The 17,615-nt window shown below is 43.2% G+C and overlaps 1 protein-coding gene and 1 long non-coding RNA gene across 5 annotated transcripts in view; one reads left to right on the plus strand and one right to left on the minus strand.

Annotated features, from left to right (window-relative positions):
* LOC111925776 (uncharacterized) overlaps window positions 1–7,712 on the minus strand; it is a 44,530-nt gene extending 36,818 nt beyond the window's left edge. Inside the window, exons 1-2 of one of the 2 annotated variants that reach the window (XR_015284903.1) lie at window positions 7,590–7,712; window positions 5,452–5,618 (exon numbers count right to left, since the gene is read on the minus strand). This is a non-coding gene — a long non-coding RNA (uncharacterized LOC111925776). The remainder of the gene's footprint in view (window positions 1–5,451; window positions 5,619–7,589) is intronic. The other variant, XR_015284904.1, reaches the window with a different exon arrangement.
* LOC111925744 (alpha-2-macroglobulin) overlaps window positions 6,944–17,615 on the plus strand; it is a 36,565-nt gene continuing 25,893 nt past the window's right edge. For all 3 annotated transcript variants that reach the window (XM_086882394.1, XM_086882395.1, XM_086882396.1), the window contains exons 1-6: window positions 6,944–7,241; window positions 11,182–11,365; window positions 12,061–12,217; window positions 12,765–12,817; window positions 13,517–13,537; window positions 15,866–16,034. In XM_086882394.1, coding sequence (XP_086738520.1) covers window positions 7,000–7,241; window positions 11,182–11,365; window positions 12,061–12,217; window positions 12,765–12,817; window positions 13,517–13,537; window positions 15,866–16,034 — 826 coding nt within the window. In that variant the 5' untranslated portion in view covers window positions 6,944–6,999. The remainder of the gene's footprint in view (window positions 7,242–11,181; window positions 11,366–12,060; window positions 12,218–12,764; window positions 12,818–13,516; window positions 13,538–15,865; window positions 16,035–17,615) is intronic.

The following is a 17,615-nucleotide window of genomic DNA, read 5'->3' on the forward strand; positions in this document are numbered from 1 at the left end:
TACTGGGGATGGAGCAAGGCAGGCACTGGGGGGGATAATGGGACCCACAGGGGCCTGAGCAGGAATTTAAGTGCAAACTGCTCAAGTGCCAAGGGTTAGGATGTGTTTTGACAGGATCTGTTCCACCAGGAGATTTGCTAAAAGCTGCATGCAGGCTTGCTTTTTTTTTTTTTTTTTTTTTTTTTCCCGGTGAAAATTAATCATCCAGTCAACACAGGATATTCCTCTCCCCAAATCAATTTTTTTTCAAAATGCAGTAAAAAATTTGAGGTTTAGAATTCCACAGGGCTGGCCATGCAGGATGTGCACGATACTGGTGTTATAAAAAAACATTTTCTAAAGTTCCACAGATGAGAAATCTGTGAGACATGAAATAGCTTTGGGTACATTTCTGATCTCCATGCAGAATTAAAACATCACTGGCAGTTTTGGATGAAAGGAGGAAAAGGAGGAAAGCAAGAAAGTCTGTGAATTTTGTATTTCTGACACAGCCCAGATTGTAGCAACTGACTTGATTTACATGAGCATTGGGCTGGACTAAAGCAAGATAAATCAATAGTTACAGTAACCAGGTTGAAAAGGGGAGCAGACAGAGTGGATGTGGATACAGGGTGTATATCTTCCTTAGGAATGTAAGACCAATTAAGTTCAGGCTTCAGCACCTCACATGGAACTCATAAAAATCCCCCCTCAGGTCTGGCCAAATATGTTATTCTGCTCTGCCAAACATAATTTCCTGGGAAGAAACAAGGTCCTGGTAAAAAAAAAAAAAAAAAAAAAAAAAAGATTTAAAAAAAAAAAAAGTGCATTTTTATCATACTTTTGAAACCTTATCTTCCTGCTAGGCCAAACCTAACTAATAAAACATGAAATGCTCATTTCCCACTGCAATCTCTTCTTTTGCATGCTGAAAATGTAATGTTTGTTACCCAATTTTATCCTTCAACTCAAACAGACAATTGGTGTTTGCAGTCAGATCTAATAAATATCCCATGCTCACACTCTCCCTCCAGATTTTTACATCTAGATCATGTCTCCCTGGCTTCCACTCCCACAGGGAACAGCAGTATTCTTAAAACACATTCCAACACCTCCAAGATGTCTGGAACTTTGGTGTTTCAGCTCTAGGTTTTGTGCCACACACCTGTCGCTGTTGGACACGAAATAAGGAGCATGTGTTCAGTTCCACAGCAGAAAGAGGATCATCAGAAGGGCTTTATTTCAGGACCTTTCAGCCCCTTTTATAAGGTGTTCTGATACAGGTTTTACATGATTGGTAAAGGGAACAACACCTCTCTAGTCCCATTGGTGGAACAAGAGAAAACACCCTCAACACAGCTGTACAGTATTGTTTTGAGAACTATAAATTATTTATAAAAATAGTCCTCGAGAGAGAAACTTTCTCAAGAAAGTTTCCCTTGGGAAGAGAATTTTTCACTGACAGGCTGAAAACCTTTACAGGCTCAAAAAATCAGGTCCACACACACCTGAAACTGAAGCAAGTATATTAATTGTGGACTGAACAAGCCTGGGACACCCATTAGACTGAATGTCATTTCTTCCTCTGTCATCTCATAATCCTGAGGTGCCAGGGATCTGGGGAGTGTTCCTTGTAATTTTTAAGTCTTACAGACTAAGCAAACTGTGTTGTCCAATGTGATAAAATCAGGCTCACTGGCCCAAGAGCTGCACTGGCCTTACTGCTGCCAACTCAAAGGCTCATGCACTGGCTTACTGTGCTTGGTATTGCACATCTCAGTTTAAAAAAGCTGAAATTGTTGTGTAGGGCACTGAACTGAGTCAGCAACACTACAATAAATGGGAAACTCCCAGCTTCACTGTGGGTGTTGCCAGTGTCCTTGTACCTGCTCTGAAGCTTTTGGATCTCCTATGGGCCCATGCATGGAAGTACATTAAAAGCTGTTCTGAAATGCAATTCTTATTAACAAAAAAGAGTTAACAAAATGTAATCACATCATAATGTCTTTGACTAAAATGCTCTGGCAAGCTTACTTCCCTTTTGTGTTAAATAATTATTTGTAAAATTTATTTGTACTCTGGGAATTGATTTGCTGCTCATGTGGAGTCCACACTCCAGGATCTGCAAGAGGCTGATGTTATGCCCTAGTTAAGAAGAGGACTTACAATGACCATACCTGCTTTGAAAAGTAAACATCAACTTTTTTCCAGTAGAAGATTAGTCTCATCCACGGTGCAGGCAGCAGGATGCAAAACCTAGAGGAAAAAGAAGGGGTCTCTCCAGAAAAATGAGCTCTAGTGTAGAAGCATTCTCTTGCTTAGGTCCCTCAAATGCTTAGCTAGGGTCAGACAAAGGAGTCGTTGGTCCAGGGAGTTTGGTTGCTCCATCTTTTCACTCAAACCCTGTGTGATCCCTGCAGTGTCACAGGTAATAGTGCCAAGCTATTAACAACAGCACAGCAAGACCCCACCTGTATGATTTTGATGTTCAGGTCTTAGCACCTGTGTCAGATATGAAGTGTAAGTAATGGCCAACCACTTCAATGATCAGAGAAGACCAGAAATGTGTCAGAAGATACTTCAGCCAACAAATGACAATATCAAATTGCTCTGTCATCTTGTTCTCTGATGATTTCTTTGCTGAGTTCATTTGTACCTGGTGGACAATCAGGGAGGTAGGGCTTTGTCTGTACTGAATTTACTCCCACCATCTGATTCATCAGTCAGGTGACACAGAAGTGTGGTCACATCTCTGGCACCACTGGCTGTGAAACTTTGAGTGTCAGAGAAGGACTTCCTGAGGAACATCCCTCATACACTTCAATTTTTGATTATTCAGAGCAACAATGATAACTTTCCTTGATAATTTTTCAAGTGAAAAAGCAACATAGTGTAATCTAATCCGGTAGCTCACAGCAAGAGAAAGTTCCTTTCTGCTTGACCTTGTACAAGGTCACCTCTTGAGGGTCAAGAAAATCCTAAAAGCAAGGCATTACACTGAATATAAGACCTAATAGACTCCTTCAAGGGAACATCTCACTCTTCCCCTTTCTGATACTCTTGCAGCCCAGCACACAGAGATCCTTTCTGCCACATCACTGTTCCTGCTGGACAAACCAGGATCTCCCTTAAGAAGATGATTTCAGCAGGGCTTCAGGACTCCATGTTGTCACACTGTGTAAATAGAACCTGGAGATTTAAAAAGTCCTGTTTGAGAGAGAAGAGAGGGTAGATAACAAGGCTGGCAGAGGTAAAGGGAATAAAAATCACCACTGGCTATTGACAGGACTCTGCTAAAGTGCTAAAGTGCTAACCTCACACATTTTTTCAGCCTCCTACCCTTTGGCTCACTACCCATAGGGAGGTTAAGGCTGGGTTATTACTGGAAGCAATTGCATAACTGTGCCAGAGGTTTTCTACTTCACTTCTCCAGCCGTGATAAGCTCTAGGTCCCACTGGTTCCCCTTGCTGTCCTTGCTGTCAAGGCAAGGTGTGTCCCCAGGGTCTGTGCCAAGGTAAAGCACATCTGGGAAGTCCTATGCATTGACTGTGGGATGCACAGCTGGCTCTCTCTTCAGAGCCCATGGCTGCTTAGGAGAGGTCTTGTCCTGTCCCCAGGACAGGCTCTGTAGCAGGACACTGTGTTAAAAAGGTTCCTGATAAATGGATTTGTTCTCCAGTTGTGTTACACTGGAACTTTAAGGCTCATACACCTTCCCCTGACCTGAAATTTCAGCTCTGCCCTGCCTAGTAAGCTGAAACATAGCAAAGCAGAGGTGCAGGGGAAAGAATTAAATATGACAATATCTGATTTCCTTGCCTCATACTCCACTAGGACTTTCTTGTTTGGCTTTCCTGTAGCATCCTCCATCTCAAAACCCAGACAAGCACACCAGCTGAGCCTCAGCTCTCCTCTGCACTGGGAAAAGGCTGATGACTTGTGTACCAAACATCTGGCCAAGCTGTAGCACAGAGAGAGCCTGATGGCCGTGCATTATGTTACCCAGGAGGGAGTCAGGAATCGAGCTGAGCACAAAGCCCTTCCCCTTGGCCCCCTTGTCTCTGAGAGATGGCTCTGGGAGGCAGGGCTGAGGAGCAGGTGGGTGTTACTCCAGGTGGTACAGCACAGGCTGTGTCACAGGGAGGTGGCACTGGCACAGCCTCCTGCTGCCCTCCTCGAGCAGCCTTCCAGAGGGAGGCTGTGATTTGGAGTTTTACTGTTTTATAGGTAAGTGAACTTTAAATCTAAATGGCAGAAATCTCTAGAATGCCTGGACACTATGGGTGTTTTTTCTCCACTGGCACTTCTGCTCATGGCCTTCTGCCACGAAGAGTGGCTGGTCTCTGGGGATGGATGTCTCATGGCCCCTGTGGGTGCCTGTTCTGCTGTTACATAGCCCTTGGGAGAAACATTTTTTTTTTCCTTCCTTTCCTCATTGTTTCTCTGTACGAAGCTTGGCCCATTGCCCTTGCTCCTGCCACTGTGCACCTCTGAGGAAAGCCTGGCTCCAACACTGTTCAACCTGACTTGAACATAACCTCAGGGCCAGCAGAAGAACCTTCACGAGATGCCTATACCTGAGGAGAGGTAGCCCAGACAATAATTTAACAGCCAAAGCTAAACAGAAAGTCTATATACATTTAATATATCTTTTTACATGGTAAATTTTTATCTGAAGAGTCATATGACTCAAAAAGAGCATAGTTGATTGTCCTGAGTGCTGTTCTGAGACACATTTGTAAATGTTTTGGCTTTTTCTACCTCCTGGGCAAAATTCTAGTACAAAAGTATAAATTAAAATAGCTTGTCATTTGTTACTACGTCGGGGATTATCTTCAATTCTCTGTAATATCCAAAAATATCTGCTAACATGCAAGCAGTTTCCTGTTTACACATTTTAAAATTATTAGATATCGTTCACTAGTTACCTTAGATGGATTTTATAAGGCAATTTCAACAATTTATCCTACTCTGTGTGTGCTGTGTACTGTAAGTATCAAACAGACACACTGAAGATTTCTCTTGCCTGCGGGTAAACAATCCTGTTTATAACCTTTTTTGCAACACACTGTATCAATTTCTTCGAAGGCGGGACCAAGTTTATACATAGAGTGGATGTTTGTTATAATCTAGCTGAGAGAGACAGAAAGCTCCTGCTTTTTATAGGGTTTACCCTACAGATGGCCTCCTCACATCAGGCAAAATATGGTCACAGGATCATTTATAAAATTCAGCTACCAATCTGGTTCACAATTTAATCTACAAAGTGCATTAAAATGAAAATAATTCATTGATGGTTTTGTCATGCCTGAATTTACTCATTTGTTCATATGACAGCACAGAAATCTGAGTTATATTTGACAACCCAGCTGTCCACGTCTGGGAAAGGCAGTTCATCTGCTGCCAGGCCCTTCTCTCAAGTTAAATCATTCAACAAGCAGCTAAAGTGAATGATCTTTATTCATACTCACATTTTCAGTTTCATTTGAAGTTTAGCTGATGAAGCTGTTTTATGGTATTTTGTTTCACTGTGTATCTTCCTGTCCCTGCTTGTTGCAACTTGTAAAATGTTCATATTGACTGACGTTTTTTGATAGATGACCTTCCCTTCACTGTGGTCTGTGAAGTATTTTGTCTCCTATACAAAGACAAACACCTTTTTTCATCTTTGGATGTTGCAGTTATTCTTACAGATTTATCCAAAGACCTTTCCCAGTCATACCTTTTTTTTTTTTTTAATACAAAATAAATTACTTTAGGTTTTTTTTGCTTTATATGCACAGACTGGGAAAACTAATATCATCATCTGTATTTCCTTTAAAATAACAATACTGATTTTTTTTTTTCTGTAGTATTTTTTCTGCCTTTAGCTGAACAGCTAATGCATTTTTTTAACTGGAGCTCTTTGATGTAAGTCTTGGATTTTGCAGCAGACTTTTTCTAACCTGTCATCATAACAAGCTGATGTAAGCACTAAGGAGAGACATTCCTTTACTAGAGCTGCTGGTTTCCAACAGGAGTTCTTAGGTGAAAGTGCATGGACCACCACAGGCATGGTATCAGTGTCTTTAAGAAATGTTTCTTCAGCTTTTTCTTTCCACACATGCCTGTTCTTCAAAGCCAAAGGTTAAAGTTCAATTTATTGCTTGGCTTTGGCTTTGAGGGTTGAGTGTTGTGCTACTGTCCTTGACGAGATTAAACAGAATCATATTAGAGAAACAAGTGTCTTTCTTGGGATTATTTACTTTTGGTAACAGGGGTTCCAAAATTGCTTAAGATCCTGAAGAAGACAAGGATTCCCCCATATATCACTGTTGTGATAGTACTGAGAGTATTTACACCCAACCACAGACACCTTTTCTTCCTGCAGTTGCAATCACCAGCCAGCCACTCTGCTTTTGGACAATTGGCAGTCACCTACAAAGCTAAAGCATAGAAACTGAAAAGAAATCAGAGGAAACTATACCAAAACTGGATTAACGTGACTAAAATTACACAGCTCAATATCCTACTTTACTTTCAAGTGAAAATGTGTTTTCTAAAGTGGCCATAGACTTGGAGGGGTAGGACACATTAAATTTTTGTGTCATCTTTGCCAGGCAAAAAAGTGAGGACTGTATAGCTCAGATGAAACTTTGAAGAATAAGGCATGTTGTGACTGAAATTTATCAATATTAATGATGGGCTCTATTAACTTATTAATTTAATCTTTTGTGTCAATCATTCCAAGTCAAAATAATATATTTTAAAGTGCTGATGAAGAGGAACAATGAAGGAAATATTGTGGAAATTTAAATCAGATTGCTGTGATTGGATGCTGCCCACAGGGAATATTACCATGTGCTGAACACATTTCATATCCCCAACACTGTGGATATCTGATGGGTTAAGGAAAGCAGGGCATGAATCATTCAAAGATTTCTAATATAAGCATTATCCAAATAAATACCCTTCCCCCACTTGCAGAGTCCCTGGCCAAATACTGTCCCTCTGTTCCAGCTGCCTCTCCCTGTTTCCGGATGGGCCCTGGCCCCCAGCCCTTATCTCCTCCAGCCCCTGGGCTGTTTGCAGAGAGCAGCTATAAAGAGGCTGACAGAGCACAGAGTGGAGGAGAACTACAAGGTGCAGGAAAACAGCAGCACTGCTTGGCTCACCACGACCTGCTCTGCACCATGGGGAAGGACAAGCTGCCCAGCAAACCAAACATCTTCCTCCTTCTTCTCGTCTTCCTTCCTGGAAATACTCCTCTCCACACAGAACCGTAAGCTACACAGGCGGAGGGGGGGAGGGAGGTCTAAGTGCTGCCTTTTTCCTTCAGTTTCCTTCCCACTAATAACCAAGCCCTGAGTTTTTTGCACAGCTCTGACAGTGCTCCCCACTCCCATCCTGTGATCCCCTGGCTGTCCAGCCCTGGGCTCTCTCTCTACCTGCCAGTGGCCTCCTTCCACCCTCTCCCCAATTTCTGCCCAAGTGCCCTCAGTCCTGCCCTGCAGCTGCCTGATAGTGCAGACCTGGCTCCTCACAACATATTTGCCTAAATATGTTTCTACCTAGAAACCTCTCAGGGCCTGGGATTTTTTGGGCATGATGCTAGAATCCAGGTGCTTACCTTCCCCAGAGTATCCTCGTTTCAATCACTGAGTTACTTCTCTCCATTCTCCTGTTGCTTTCAAGCCAGTCTATTCCCCTTTCTCCTGCCAGTTTGTTTCCCTTGGCAGCATCAGATGTACTTGTTCTCAGAGAGGATCTGTGACCTAGATTCTCTTCCTGCAGCAGGGAGGCTGGTGCCAGCGCCCTCCCGGGACATCCAGGCCAGGGCTGTGCAGCCCAGCAGCTGCACCTCGAGCTGTGCCCATGGCCCTGGGCAGCAGGCATGGCAAGGTGGGCTGGAGACCGGTATGCCCACCCCAGCCTTGCCCACCAGAGTGTGTGGCCCTAAAGCCTCTTGTCTGGGTGGGAGCAGTCTCCCTCTTCAGACCTTGGCTGCTGTTCTTCCTGCTGTGCTGACAGAGGCGCAGTTCTCAGCAGCACGGTGAGAATGCAGTGCTGGCTGCAGAGATTTTATGCATAGTGCTGTCAGGAGGTGCAGCATTGCTGCTGACACTTACTGTGTGGGCAGAGGTAAAGTTGTAACAGGGTCAGCCTGAAGGACCTTGGACTCACACTGTACCATCAGTCCCTCATCCATCTGCCCTGTTGGTGTGCTTCTGGGGTAGATCAGCCAACCAAGTCTGCTTTGGGGTCAGGCAGAGCTCCCTGGTCTCCCTACAGTAATCTGATGTTACTAAGTAATGAAGATTACTTAATTCATCCTTGCCCAACATCAGGGGGAAAGGGAATGAAACCATACTGCTCAGACCTATAGGCAACATAGAATCATAGAACCACAAAATGGCCTGGTCTGGAAGGAACCTTAAAGATCATCCAGTTCCAAACCCCCTGCCATGAACAGGGATCCTTTTCTCTAGACCAGAGCTCCACTCAACCTGGCTTTAAACACTTCATGATGGGGTAGCCACAGCTTGTCTGGGCAACCTGTGCCCGTGCTTCACCGCCCTCACAGTGAAGACATTTTCTCCCTAATAGCTAATCTAAACCTATTCTCTTTTAGTTTGTATCCATTCCCCCTTGTCCTGTCCCTTGGCAATAGTTTCTCTCCATCTTTCTTGTTGGGTACTTTTTGTCCCTTACCTGAGCCCCATTCTGGGAGGGAAGAACAAAGAAAGGATGAGAGGTGGGAGAGAGAAGGGTGTTATTGGGCCCACAGAAGGAAGGCAGGAGCCCAGTAGGGAGGCAGTTCTGAGCAGTGAACTGCTAGGTAGCTGATGGTAGTGGTTTTGTTGCGGGTGCAGGATAGATCAGATGCTGTATACAACACAGAAAGGAAGCAACCCTTGAACTGAAGACAAAAATTAAACTTCTAACCAAGACTTGCTTACTGTGCCCTATGCAAGTAGGGGTATCATTTCTTTGGGCAGAAATTGCTGCTGCTATTTCTGTTTCAGAGGTGGCCAGCTGGACAGGAGACACAATTAAGGCTAAGATTATGTATTAGAAAACACATTCATCAAGTTAGTGCAGCACTGGAAGAGATAACCCAATGAGATGGTAGAAGCTCCATCTATAGTGTCCTTTGCAAAAGTCCTGTTGCAGCAGGGAAGGTGGGCTTGGGACATCCAGAGGTCCTTTTGTGCATGTAAGCTGTTTTACAATGCAGTGTTCATGCTTGGGAATACTCTGCATTTGGTCATAAGTATGAGGTCATAATGAAACTTGAATTGGCAGTTATGGATTTGGGCTGATGAAATTCACTGCTTTCTTTGGCTGGGTGCTTGTTCTGGTAAGCAGCTGAGAGTCAATAAACAGATAGACATTATTCCAACTTAAGCTACAGTATTACCTTTTCCATATAAACAAACTCACCATTTTTACCTCAGCCACCATCTCTATGGTCTCCTATTCCTCCGTGATGCATGCCTCTGTCAGTCACCACCTCTCTTGTCAGAGCAGCTCACTGCATGCCGAGGTCTCTTTTGTCAGCCCAGATGCTTTTTGTCCTGGAATGTCTATACATGGATTTTGTGACCAAAGTTACTTAAAATGCTCATAGTAATTTAATTCATCTGTCTCTTCTCAACAACACATCCCAAAACACCTAAAGACAGGTCTATAAACAGCATGGTTTATATCTTTGTTTCAAAGGCAGGGAAGCCAGCCTAAGGGGAAGTTCTGCAAGTTGGCCAAAATTTCAGCAGAACAGTGAACAGGAAGAGAAATGAGGCCAAATTCCCCACGAACTAGGTCATGCTGTCCTTTCTGTAGACTGGATGTTATTGTCGCATTGCCAGTGCCACTGACAGGGGGAATGGCATTAGGGGAAGCGGCATGGGCTGAGGCCGTGGTAAGAAGGCTGTGGAAGAAAGGAAACACTGGAGAAAGTAGAGAGTCACAAGCTGTAACTCGCTCTCTGGGAGGCTGGAGTTCCCTCTTTTCACAGCTTCTGCAGCAGCACTGGCTGAGCAGAGCTCAGAGCAGGCTCCTCACCACATTTCATCACAGTGCTGCCCCATGGTGAAGGAAATGCAGGTACTGCCTGGATCCCACTGCCTCCACAATAGCTTTAGGACTCCCCAGAAAGCTCAGAGCCCAGGTAAAAATGTAGCTCTGGTTGGATGCAGCTGGATTTGTCCTCTATTCCTTTCTGAATAGACTTCCCGACAGTCTGTTTGTTACTGATTACTGACTGAGAATTTTCCAAGACTGACCAACAGTGCTCAAGTCTGAGTGGTAGGAGCTCAATTATTATTTTCCCTTTATGAACAGTTAATTTGCCATTTTTGCTACTCAGTTCTATCATACAAAAAATCTTTTCCACAAATGTGTAAGTCAATTTTTTAGAATTTTCTTATCCTGCACAATTATGAAAAAAATTGTACTTCTGAGATCATTTAGGTTTGTACTGAAGAACAGGAGTCTCAGCACAAACTCTGGAGGTTTTCACTGGTTCCTACCCTTTCTGTCCTATCTTTCAACAAACTTATGCAGGACAGAATTAATAATTTGATTTATTAGTAAAATGATCCCTTTTATTGAGTGGCAGCTTAGTTTAAGGGTCCTTTGTGAGGGACCTTTGTCAAAAGTTCTTTGAAGATGCGAGTACACTTGAGTCGCAATAAAACACTACACTCTGAAATCCTTTGTGTGCTCGTCTTAATAAGGTCCCAAACTGCAAGCACTCACATCTTTGCTTAGCATGTGAAGGATTTGGAAACCTGCATAGGCAAAGATTGGAGCAGCCAGACAAGTGGGTGGGTTTCTTTCCTCAGCTGTTTTTAGCTAATGCCACTGAGTCTCAAAAGGAGATTGTGGGATATACAAAATTCAATTAACAGCCTGAAACCTTTCAAACCATCCTTACTCCCCTGCTGTGAAGCCAAACAAAACATCCTTTGTAAAGCACTCTCTATTAGCATAGAAATTGTTCCTTCTACTGCAAGCATTTCCCTGCTTTTAGGCTAATTAGTTAGACCATTTAATATGTATAAACCCAAAATAAAATGAATGCTCATGTTATATGCACTGCAATTCGAAAGGATGACAACGGATTAGGCATGCTGATTTGTTAATTTTCTTTCATTTTCATACGGTTGCCTTAAAACTGTTTCACATTTTTGATCTTTCTTGCTTCCCTCTCTTCACAGGCAGTACCTGGTGCTGGTGCCCTTTCTGATACACACGGAGTCTCAAGAGAAAGTCTGTGTCCAGCTGACTCACCTGAACGAGTCTGTGACGCTGAGTGCCACACTCGAGTACCTAGGGGAGAACAGGAGCTTGATTGATGATGTGGTGTCAGAGAAAGATGTGTTCACCTGCATCCCTTTCTCTGTGAGTATCTCATCCCTGTGGGATGATCTCTTGTGTTCATTGATGTGGCATAGTAGATACAAGCAGTCCAGAAACGAGAAATAAGACACACTGCAATCAGAGACCCCTAAGATAAGTCAAACAAAAGGATTAACTCAATGTGGATAACTGACAGTGGTAGTCTTATGAGGACTGATTTTCCCCCATTATCAAATTCTGTGTCACACGTGGTAGTTCTCTGCGTGCATGCCTTAGAGAAGTCTTCTGGAACTTTGACTGACAAAATGTGCCCCACGTTTGTTTGATATGTGTAAAGCTGAGATGAAAATAGCGTGAAAACTTTAGAAGCTGGGGAATTGTTAAAGACAGTGATGTCCAGGAAGTCATATGGCTGCTTCTGCAGCTTATGCACAATTTTTTACTGCAGAAGGGTGGTTGGTGAGTAACGTAAGCAACAGGTTCCATACCCTAGTTAATGAATCTGGGTTAATTTTCTTTTTGATAAATCATGCGATGGATTAAAATAAAATCGGGTTCAATATTTCTCTAAGAAAAGTATATAAATGAAGGAAGGCAATCATGTTTTTTTCTTGCTCCCTGAGCTGAGCCTTTTTTGTCCCTTAAGGGAACTTTCTGACCCAGCTAGTACTTCTTCCTTCAACACTCAGTGCAATGGGGTGAATCAGTAAAGCAGTTATCCTCTTCATTCTCCTTAGCTTCCAAAATCCAATAGCACATCGGTGGCGTTTCTCACTGTGACGGTGACAGGGGACACACTGCAGTTCAAGAGCCGCAAGTCAGTGCTGATCAAGAATTCTGAAAGCTTGGTCTTCATCCAGACAGACAAACCCATCTACAAGCCTGGACAGACAGGTACCAGGAACTGGGCTGGTGTTGACTCTGACAGCATAAAGTCTTAAGGGGTCCATTCTCCAGAAGTGCCGTACTTCTATTTAAAGGTCTCAGATTTCTTTATGGGGGGATCTAAGGTGCTCAGTAAATCTTATTTGTGTCAGCTGAGGTCTAGTTCATGGCACTTCCATCATTCCTAGTCTTCATTCTCCAGGCACAGCATCTCAGCCAGATGTAGGCACAGGATCTGATTCATTCTACTCAAGCAGAGGCACAAAACTGGGATGACTGCAAGGCATAGTCTCCCTTGGTTGCACCAGAATCAACAAAGCAGGACAGGCACTCCCAAGAGATAATTCAATTCAGCCAAGACCTGATTATCTATCTAAATTTATCTGCCCCTCACTACCTGCAAGAGAAAGAGCCTGAAGTAATTGTTTCTTTTATTTAGAGATCTCAATTCAGAGCCTGTTGATCCGAGTTATAAATTACTGAAACATTGACATTTTCTGGTGGTGGATAAAAATTTAACAGTGGAATTTCCATTTTTTTCTGTTGCACTCTTCAGTTCAGTTTCGGATCGTCTCTCTGGACAAAGACTTCTACCCGCTGAATGAGAAGGTAGAGCCTTAATTCCTTGTTGTTAGCCAGGAGATTTAATCCTTAATTAACACCACTGTTGTCATCATCCAGAACCACTGAAGACAGCCTTTAAAACATATGATACTCTCTCACACCATGCTTTACCTGCTCTGTATTCTATCCTAGGACACACTCCACCCATCTCTATTGGCTGAAAAAAAAACATCCCCTTTTTCAGAAGCATATAGATGTTTAAAAGCAGACTTGCAGCTCAGTGTATGTGGTTAAGCATGTGGGCAGGGATGTCATTACTGAAAAAAAATGTGTGGGACAAGTTTCCATTTGTAGTGACAGGTGTGCAGCTGCTTCTGGCAGTTGGTGCAATGCCACACTTAGAGAGCAGCATGACAAGAACTTGGTTTTATGGATCTGGTGAGAGGTGCAAGCCCACCTTTTATTTTATTTGACGATCAGTTCCTCATGCAGACAAGTTATTTGAAAACTTGTGCTTCGTCACATCTTCATACTGTGGTAAGACAAAAGGTCAGGGCCCTAAAATATTATATAAAAGATTCCCTTAGCCATCAAGAACCAAGGAAAAGGAGCAAGTACAGAAAGGGAAACAAAACCAAAGGACTTCTTAGAAGTTTGTTCTTCTGCCCTTCAGTCCAAATCTGGAAATTGCTTCTGTGTGATAAATATTTCTAACACTGATTTTCTTTTGCTCTTTCCCCACAGTTTCCCTTTGTCTACGTTCAGGTGAGTGGATAACTACATTATTTGCAGAAGAACGTGCAGGCACAGAGGTACCAGTCCCCAGTAGTGGTGTTTTCAGGCTGAGGGGCAAGGGAAAGATCACAGGCATGTGACCTTTTCCCTTTGGTTAAAGGAAGGCTGAATAGTCAGGCATCAAAATAACTTCCAACAATGGTTCTTTGATCACAGAATGAGCTGTAAGAGAAAACTAATTGATCATTACAAGCCATGCTGTGAACAGAACTACGCTTGGCTAGAGGTCATCAAAATGGCTTATTGCTCTTCCCAGTCAGAACTGAGAGTTTCTGTCTGCCAAGTGTGGTTCAAATTAGAGACCAGTGTTAAATAAGCTATCAAAACCAAAGAAACAAAATTAGGTAAGTAGACATTCCCTGTCTTCCCAAGCATGTTCTTTTTGTTTGCTGTTTTTTTAAATGGTTGAACTTCAGTGGCAGGCAAAAGTTAGAAAGGAAGATGTTTGAATGATTCAAGCACTCACTTTTGCCTAGCAAGCTGAATAATTTCATAACCTATGTGAGGATGTGTCAATACCATGAAAGCCTTCAATTTTAAATCCCTAGGAAGGACATCTGTGTTTTCAGCTCTAGTCTGTAAAGCATGGCGTTTGTCTGTGCTGCTTAAGCCAGCTTATGTAGGCCTTGTCCTTCCTCCTCACCATCCCCTCTCCCTTCCTCAATACCCCTTCTCAGTCCAGTACTGCCCTTTGTTTGGATTTCACAGCTGTGCTCTACAAGGCACTCTTGTAGAGTGGGAAGCTCCTGTGGCAGAAAACTCACCGGTTTACTCTAGAGTAATTTCTTCAGCCAGATCAGATCTGTCAGTGCAGTTTACCACATGATTGCATGCAACTTGGACTGGACCAAAGGAAAGAGTGGCAGGAGTGAAGAAAGGTGACAGCCTTAGAGTCAGCACTTGTAAGGAAATAAATGTCCATCAATCCACACCCTATATGTCACTAATTTATCTTAGTGAAGCACAAAGGCAGAAGATCGTATGAGTCTGCTACTTCTGAACTATTATCCTGTGACCTATTGTTTATGTAATTTTAAATAATAGAACTCCTTCCTGAGGAAGAAAACAAACTGGTTTTCAGGCCTTCCCTATAGATACATCACAGGAATGGCAACAAGTTCACAAGCCCAGCTTGAAATGTAGAGATTTATGTGGACATTTTCTTAAATTCCTCTTCTGAGGAAGCCCAGTGGTGTCCCTCACAATAAGTTTTCAGCAGGGTTGAAATGTGATGATGAAGAGGATTTGGTCAGAGCCATGAGATGCATTTTACTGACTGCGCCACCCTTGCAGGTGGCTTCTCAGGAGCATGGCCCCCTCTTCTTCCCCCTGACTGATGCTCTCCAACTGGGAGATGTCACTCACATCTCCACTTCCCCTAAGCCCTGAGATAATATCTCAGTGCAGTAAGTGCACATAGTCACATGCCTTGAGTCACACACCTATCTAGAGTAAATAAACTTTTGGTGACTGCCAAGGTACAATGCAAAGAGCAGACAGAAAATGAAAGACTATAAATATTAACCATCCTGCTGAGGAGCCTGAAAAGGCTACATTAAACTACACAGGACCACTGTGCTCTTTCAGTGACTTCTATGGGAAATTTGAGGCTGAGGGGATCAATAATTGATAGTCAGTAATGAGAAATACACAAATGTAGTAGTGGTGAGACTTCAGCTCCAACATTAGGAACATGAATCCACTTGGGAGGAACCTCAGCTGGATGCCTGTATGTGGAAGTATACTTTCCTCTCTTCCTGTCACCATACCTAATCTTCATACCTAATCTAACACACCTGACCACTAGCTTAGGACTCTTTAAACATGTACATTTCTCAGTCCCATAGATAAGTCAGGTGTCTGATTCCTCAGCAGATTGTGTACTGGTACTTCAGCAGTCTTCATTCCAGGCAGGGGGAAACCAAAACTTTTGCATGCTGTATGGCCAGTCAAGGAAGCTGAAACTTCCCTCTTTTTTCCATGTGTTTCACTTACTTCTGATATCAATTCTGCTCCCTTTTGTTATCCTGCCAGCCTGTCTTGCCTAGCTTCCTGGCCCCATCCTTTACAGGTAGAGCTGATGGGGGGACAACACCCCTGAGTGTAAGAAGTGTTTAAAAAGCCTTCTTGACGCAAGTTATGCAGAATTGTCAGGTAAGTATTTTCAGAACCTCACAGATTGTTGAATAATTACAGAAAGGTATTTGCCAGCTGGAATGTGCATACACTAGGCACTGCACTGCTCTGTCCCTGGCACTCTCCTGTACTGTCTTGTGACACTGTTACCCTCACCTGCAGGATCCCCAGAGGAACCGTGTGTACCAGTGGCAAGGGGTGGAACTAGAAACAGGATTTACACAGCTCTCCTTCCCCCTCACCTCGGATCCCATCCAAGGCTCCTACAAAATAGTCGTGCAGAAGAGCTTCTCATCCCATGTGGAGCACTCCTTCAGTGTGGAGGAATTTGGTAAGGAGAGGAATTTGACAGTAATGCCTTTTACTGTGACCACTCTATTTGGAATTTTCTGGGAACAACATGGAGAAGGAAGGGACTGAATATAACAGGCAATGAGGCTCATAGGGGCTGAGCCAGAAAGCGCTAAGTATCAGAAGTGGTTTCTGATTTTATGGCATCTCTACAACCTGCCTGAGCTTGTATTTGCCCATAGTGCACTTGGGAGCACAGGACACACCAGAATTCCTGAGCATGGCTTGTGGCACCAATTTCAGCTGACTTTGCCTTAATTGATTCCAGTTCAGCAGCTTGCTGCAAGTAGCACTAAATATGAAAGAAGAGATGGCAGTATTTTGGTGATTCTCTTTTTCTTCTCTCATCATTTGCATAGGGTCTCTTTCTTCATTCATAATCCTCTCTATTTTTGCTCTTGTTTCTGTGAAAGCTTAGAAAACATGTTTGGTAGAAAACTTGTGATTGAAGAACAATCCATGAATGTTACAAACAGGCTGCTAGGAGAGACTGAGTAAGGAGAAATATGCTGCTGCAGGGAGACTTTTAACCCTCAGTTCTCTAACAAAACTTCTGGGTGATCATAGATGTGTATTCTGACCATAGTGTGCATTTGAAAAGTCTTCATGTAGAGTCAGGCTCTCCACTGACTCTACATGAAGACCAAATATTGATCAGGACCAGCAGTTTCTGGAATATGCAGACCATAGCTTGCCATTGAAATACATGGGAGATGACTTATTTGGCTTTGAGTCAAGCATGGTGGATAATTTGACCACAAACAAGGTTATAGGCTTCAACCTGCCATGGTGACAGATGGCCTGTTCCTCCTCCCACAAAGACCACTCTGCATGCCCCACAAAATCAAAGATGTATGTGCCTTTGTTAGCCTCCTACTAAACTGATTTTTCTTTTCTTTGTTTTTCAGTCCTTTTACTATGAATCTCTCCTATTGCTATTTCTCTTATAGTCTTTTGAGGAAATGTGCCCTGGGGTTAAAACATTGAGCCTTGCCTCCCATCTTAGAGGCAAATTTATGTCTAAACTGTGTAACCCAGGGTTATTTTCCATTTTCTGGATGTGCACCCACTCTGCTGTTATTTCCTTGCACTGTGAAAAAGCCCTCAGCTGCACCACCTGGAAGCAGGACATTACATGCTTCAGTCCAGTCCTGGGCATGAGGAGTTGAAGGCATAGGGCTGCAGGATGCAATATAGGAAGAGGGATGTAACTCAATACTCTGGAGCAAAATACGTATTTTACTTGTGCCCCTTTATACTGGGCTTTAGTGCTGCCTCTTCCACTTGAAAATATCGGTCTGGGAGTCTGTGGCTAGATCACTTGCACTCTCTGGGTATGCAGGATGATATCCCATGGCACATCCTAGTGAGTCCAGGAGTAACTCTGGATCTCCAGAACAGTAAGAATCAGCCAAGAGAATCAATGATCTGAGGCATTTCAATGTGGTAAATTACAAAGGTGGTGAATGTGCAGCTCCAAGTCCCACCTGCAAATTATGCATTGTGAACACAACACACAGGACCAGCGTGTCCTTCTGAATGGACACAGGTGAAGGATCTG

This window comes from Cyanistes caeruleus, chromosome 3 (genome assembly GCF_971803275.1).
Source record: "Cyanistes caeruleus chromosome 3, bCyaCae1.hap1.1, whole genome shotgun sequence".
Taxonomy (NCBI): Eukaryota; Metazoa; Chordata; class Aves; order Passeriformes; family Paridae; genus Cyanistes; species Cyanistes caeruleus.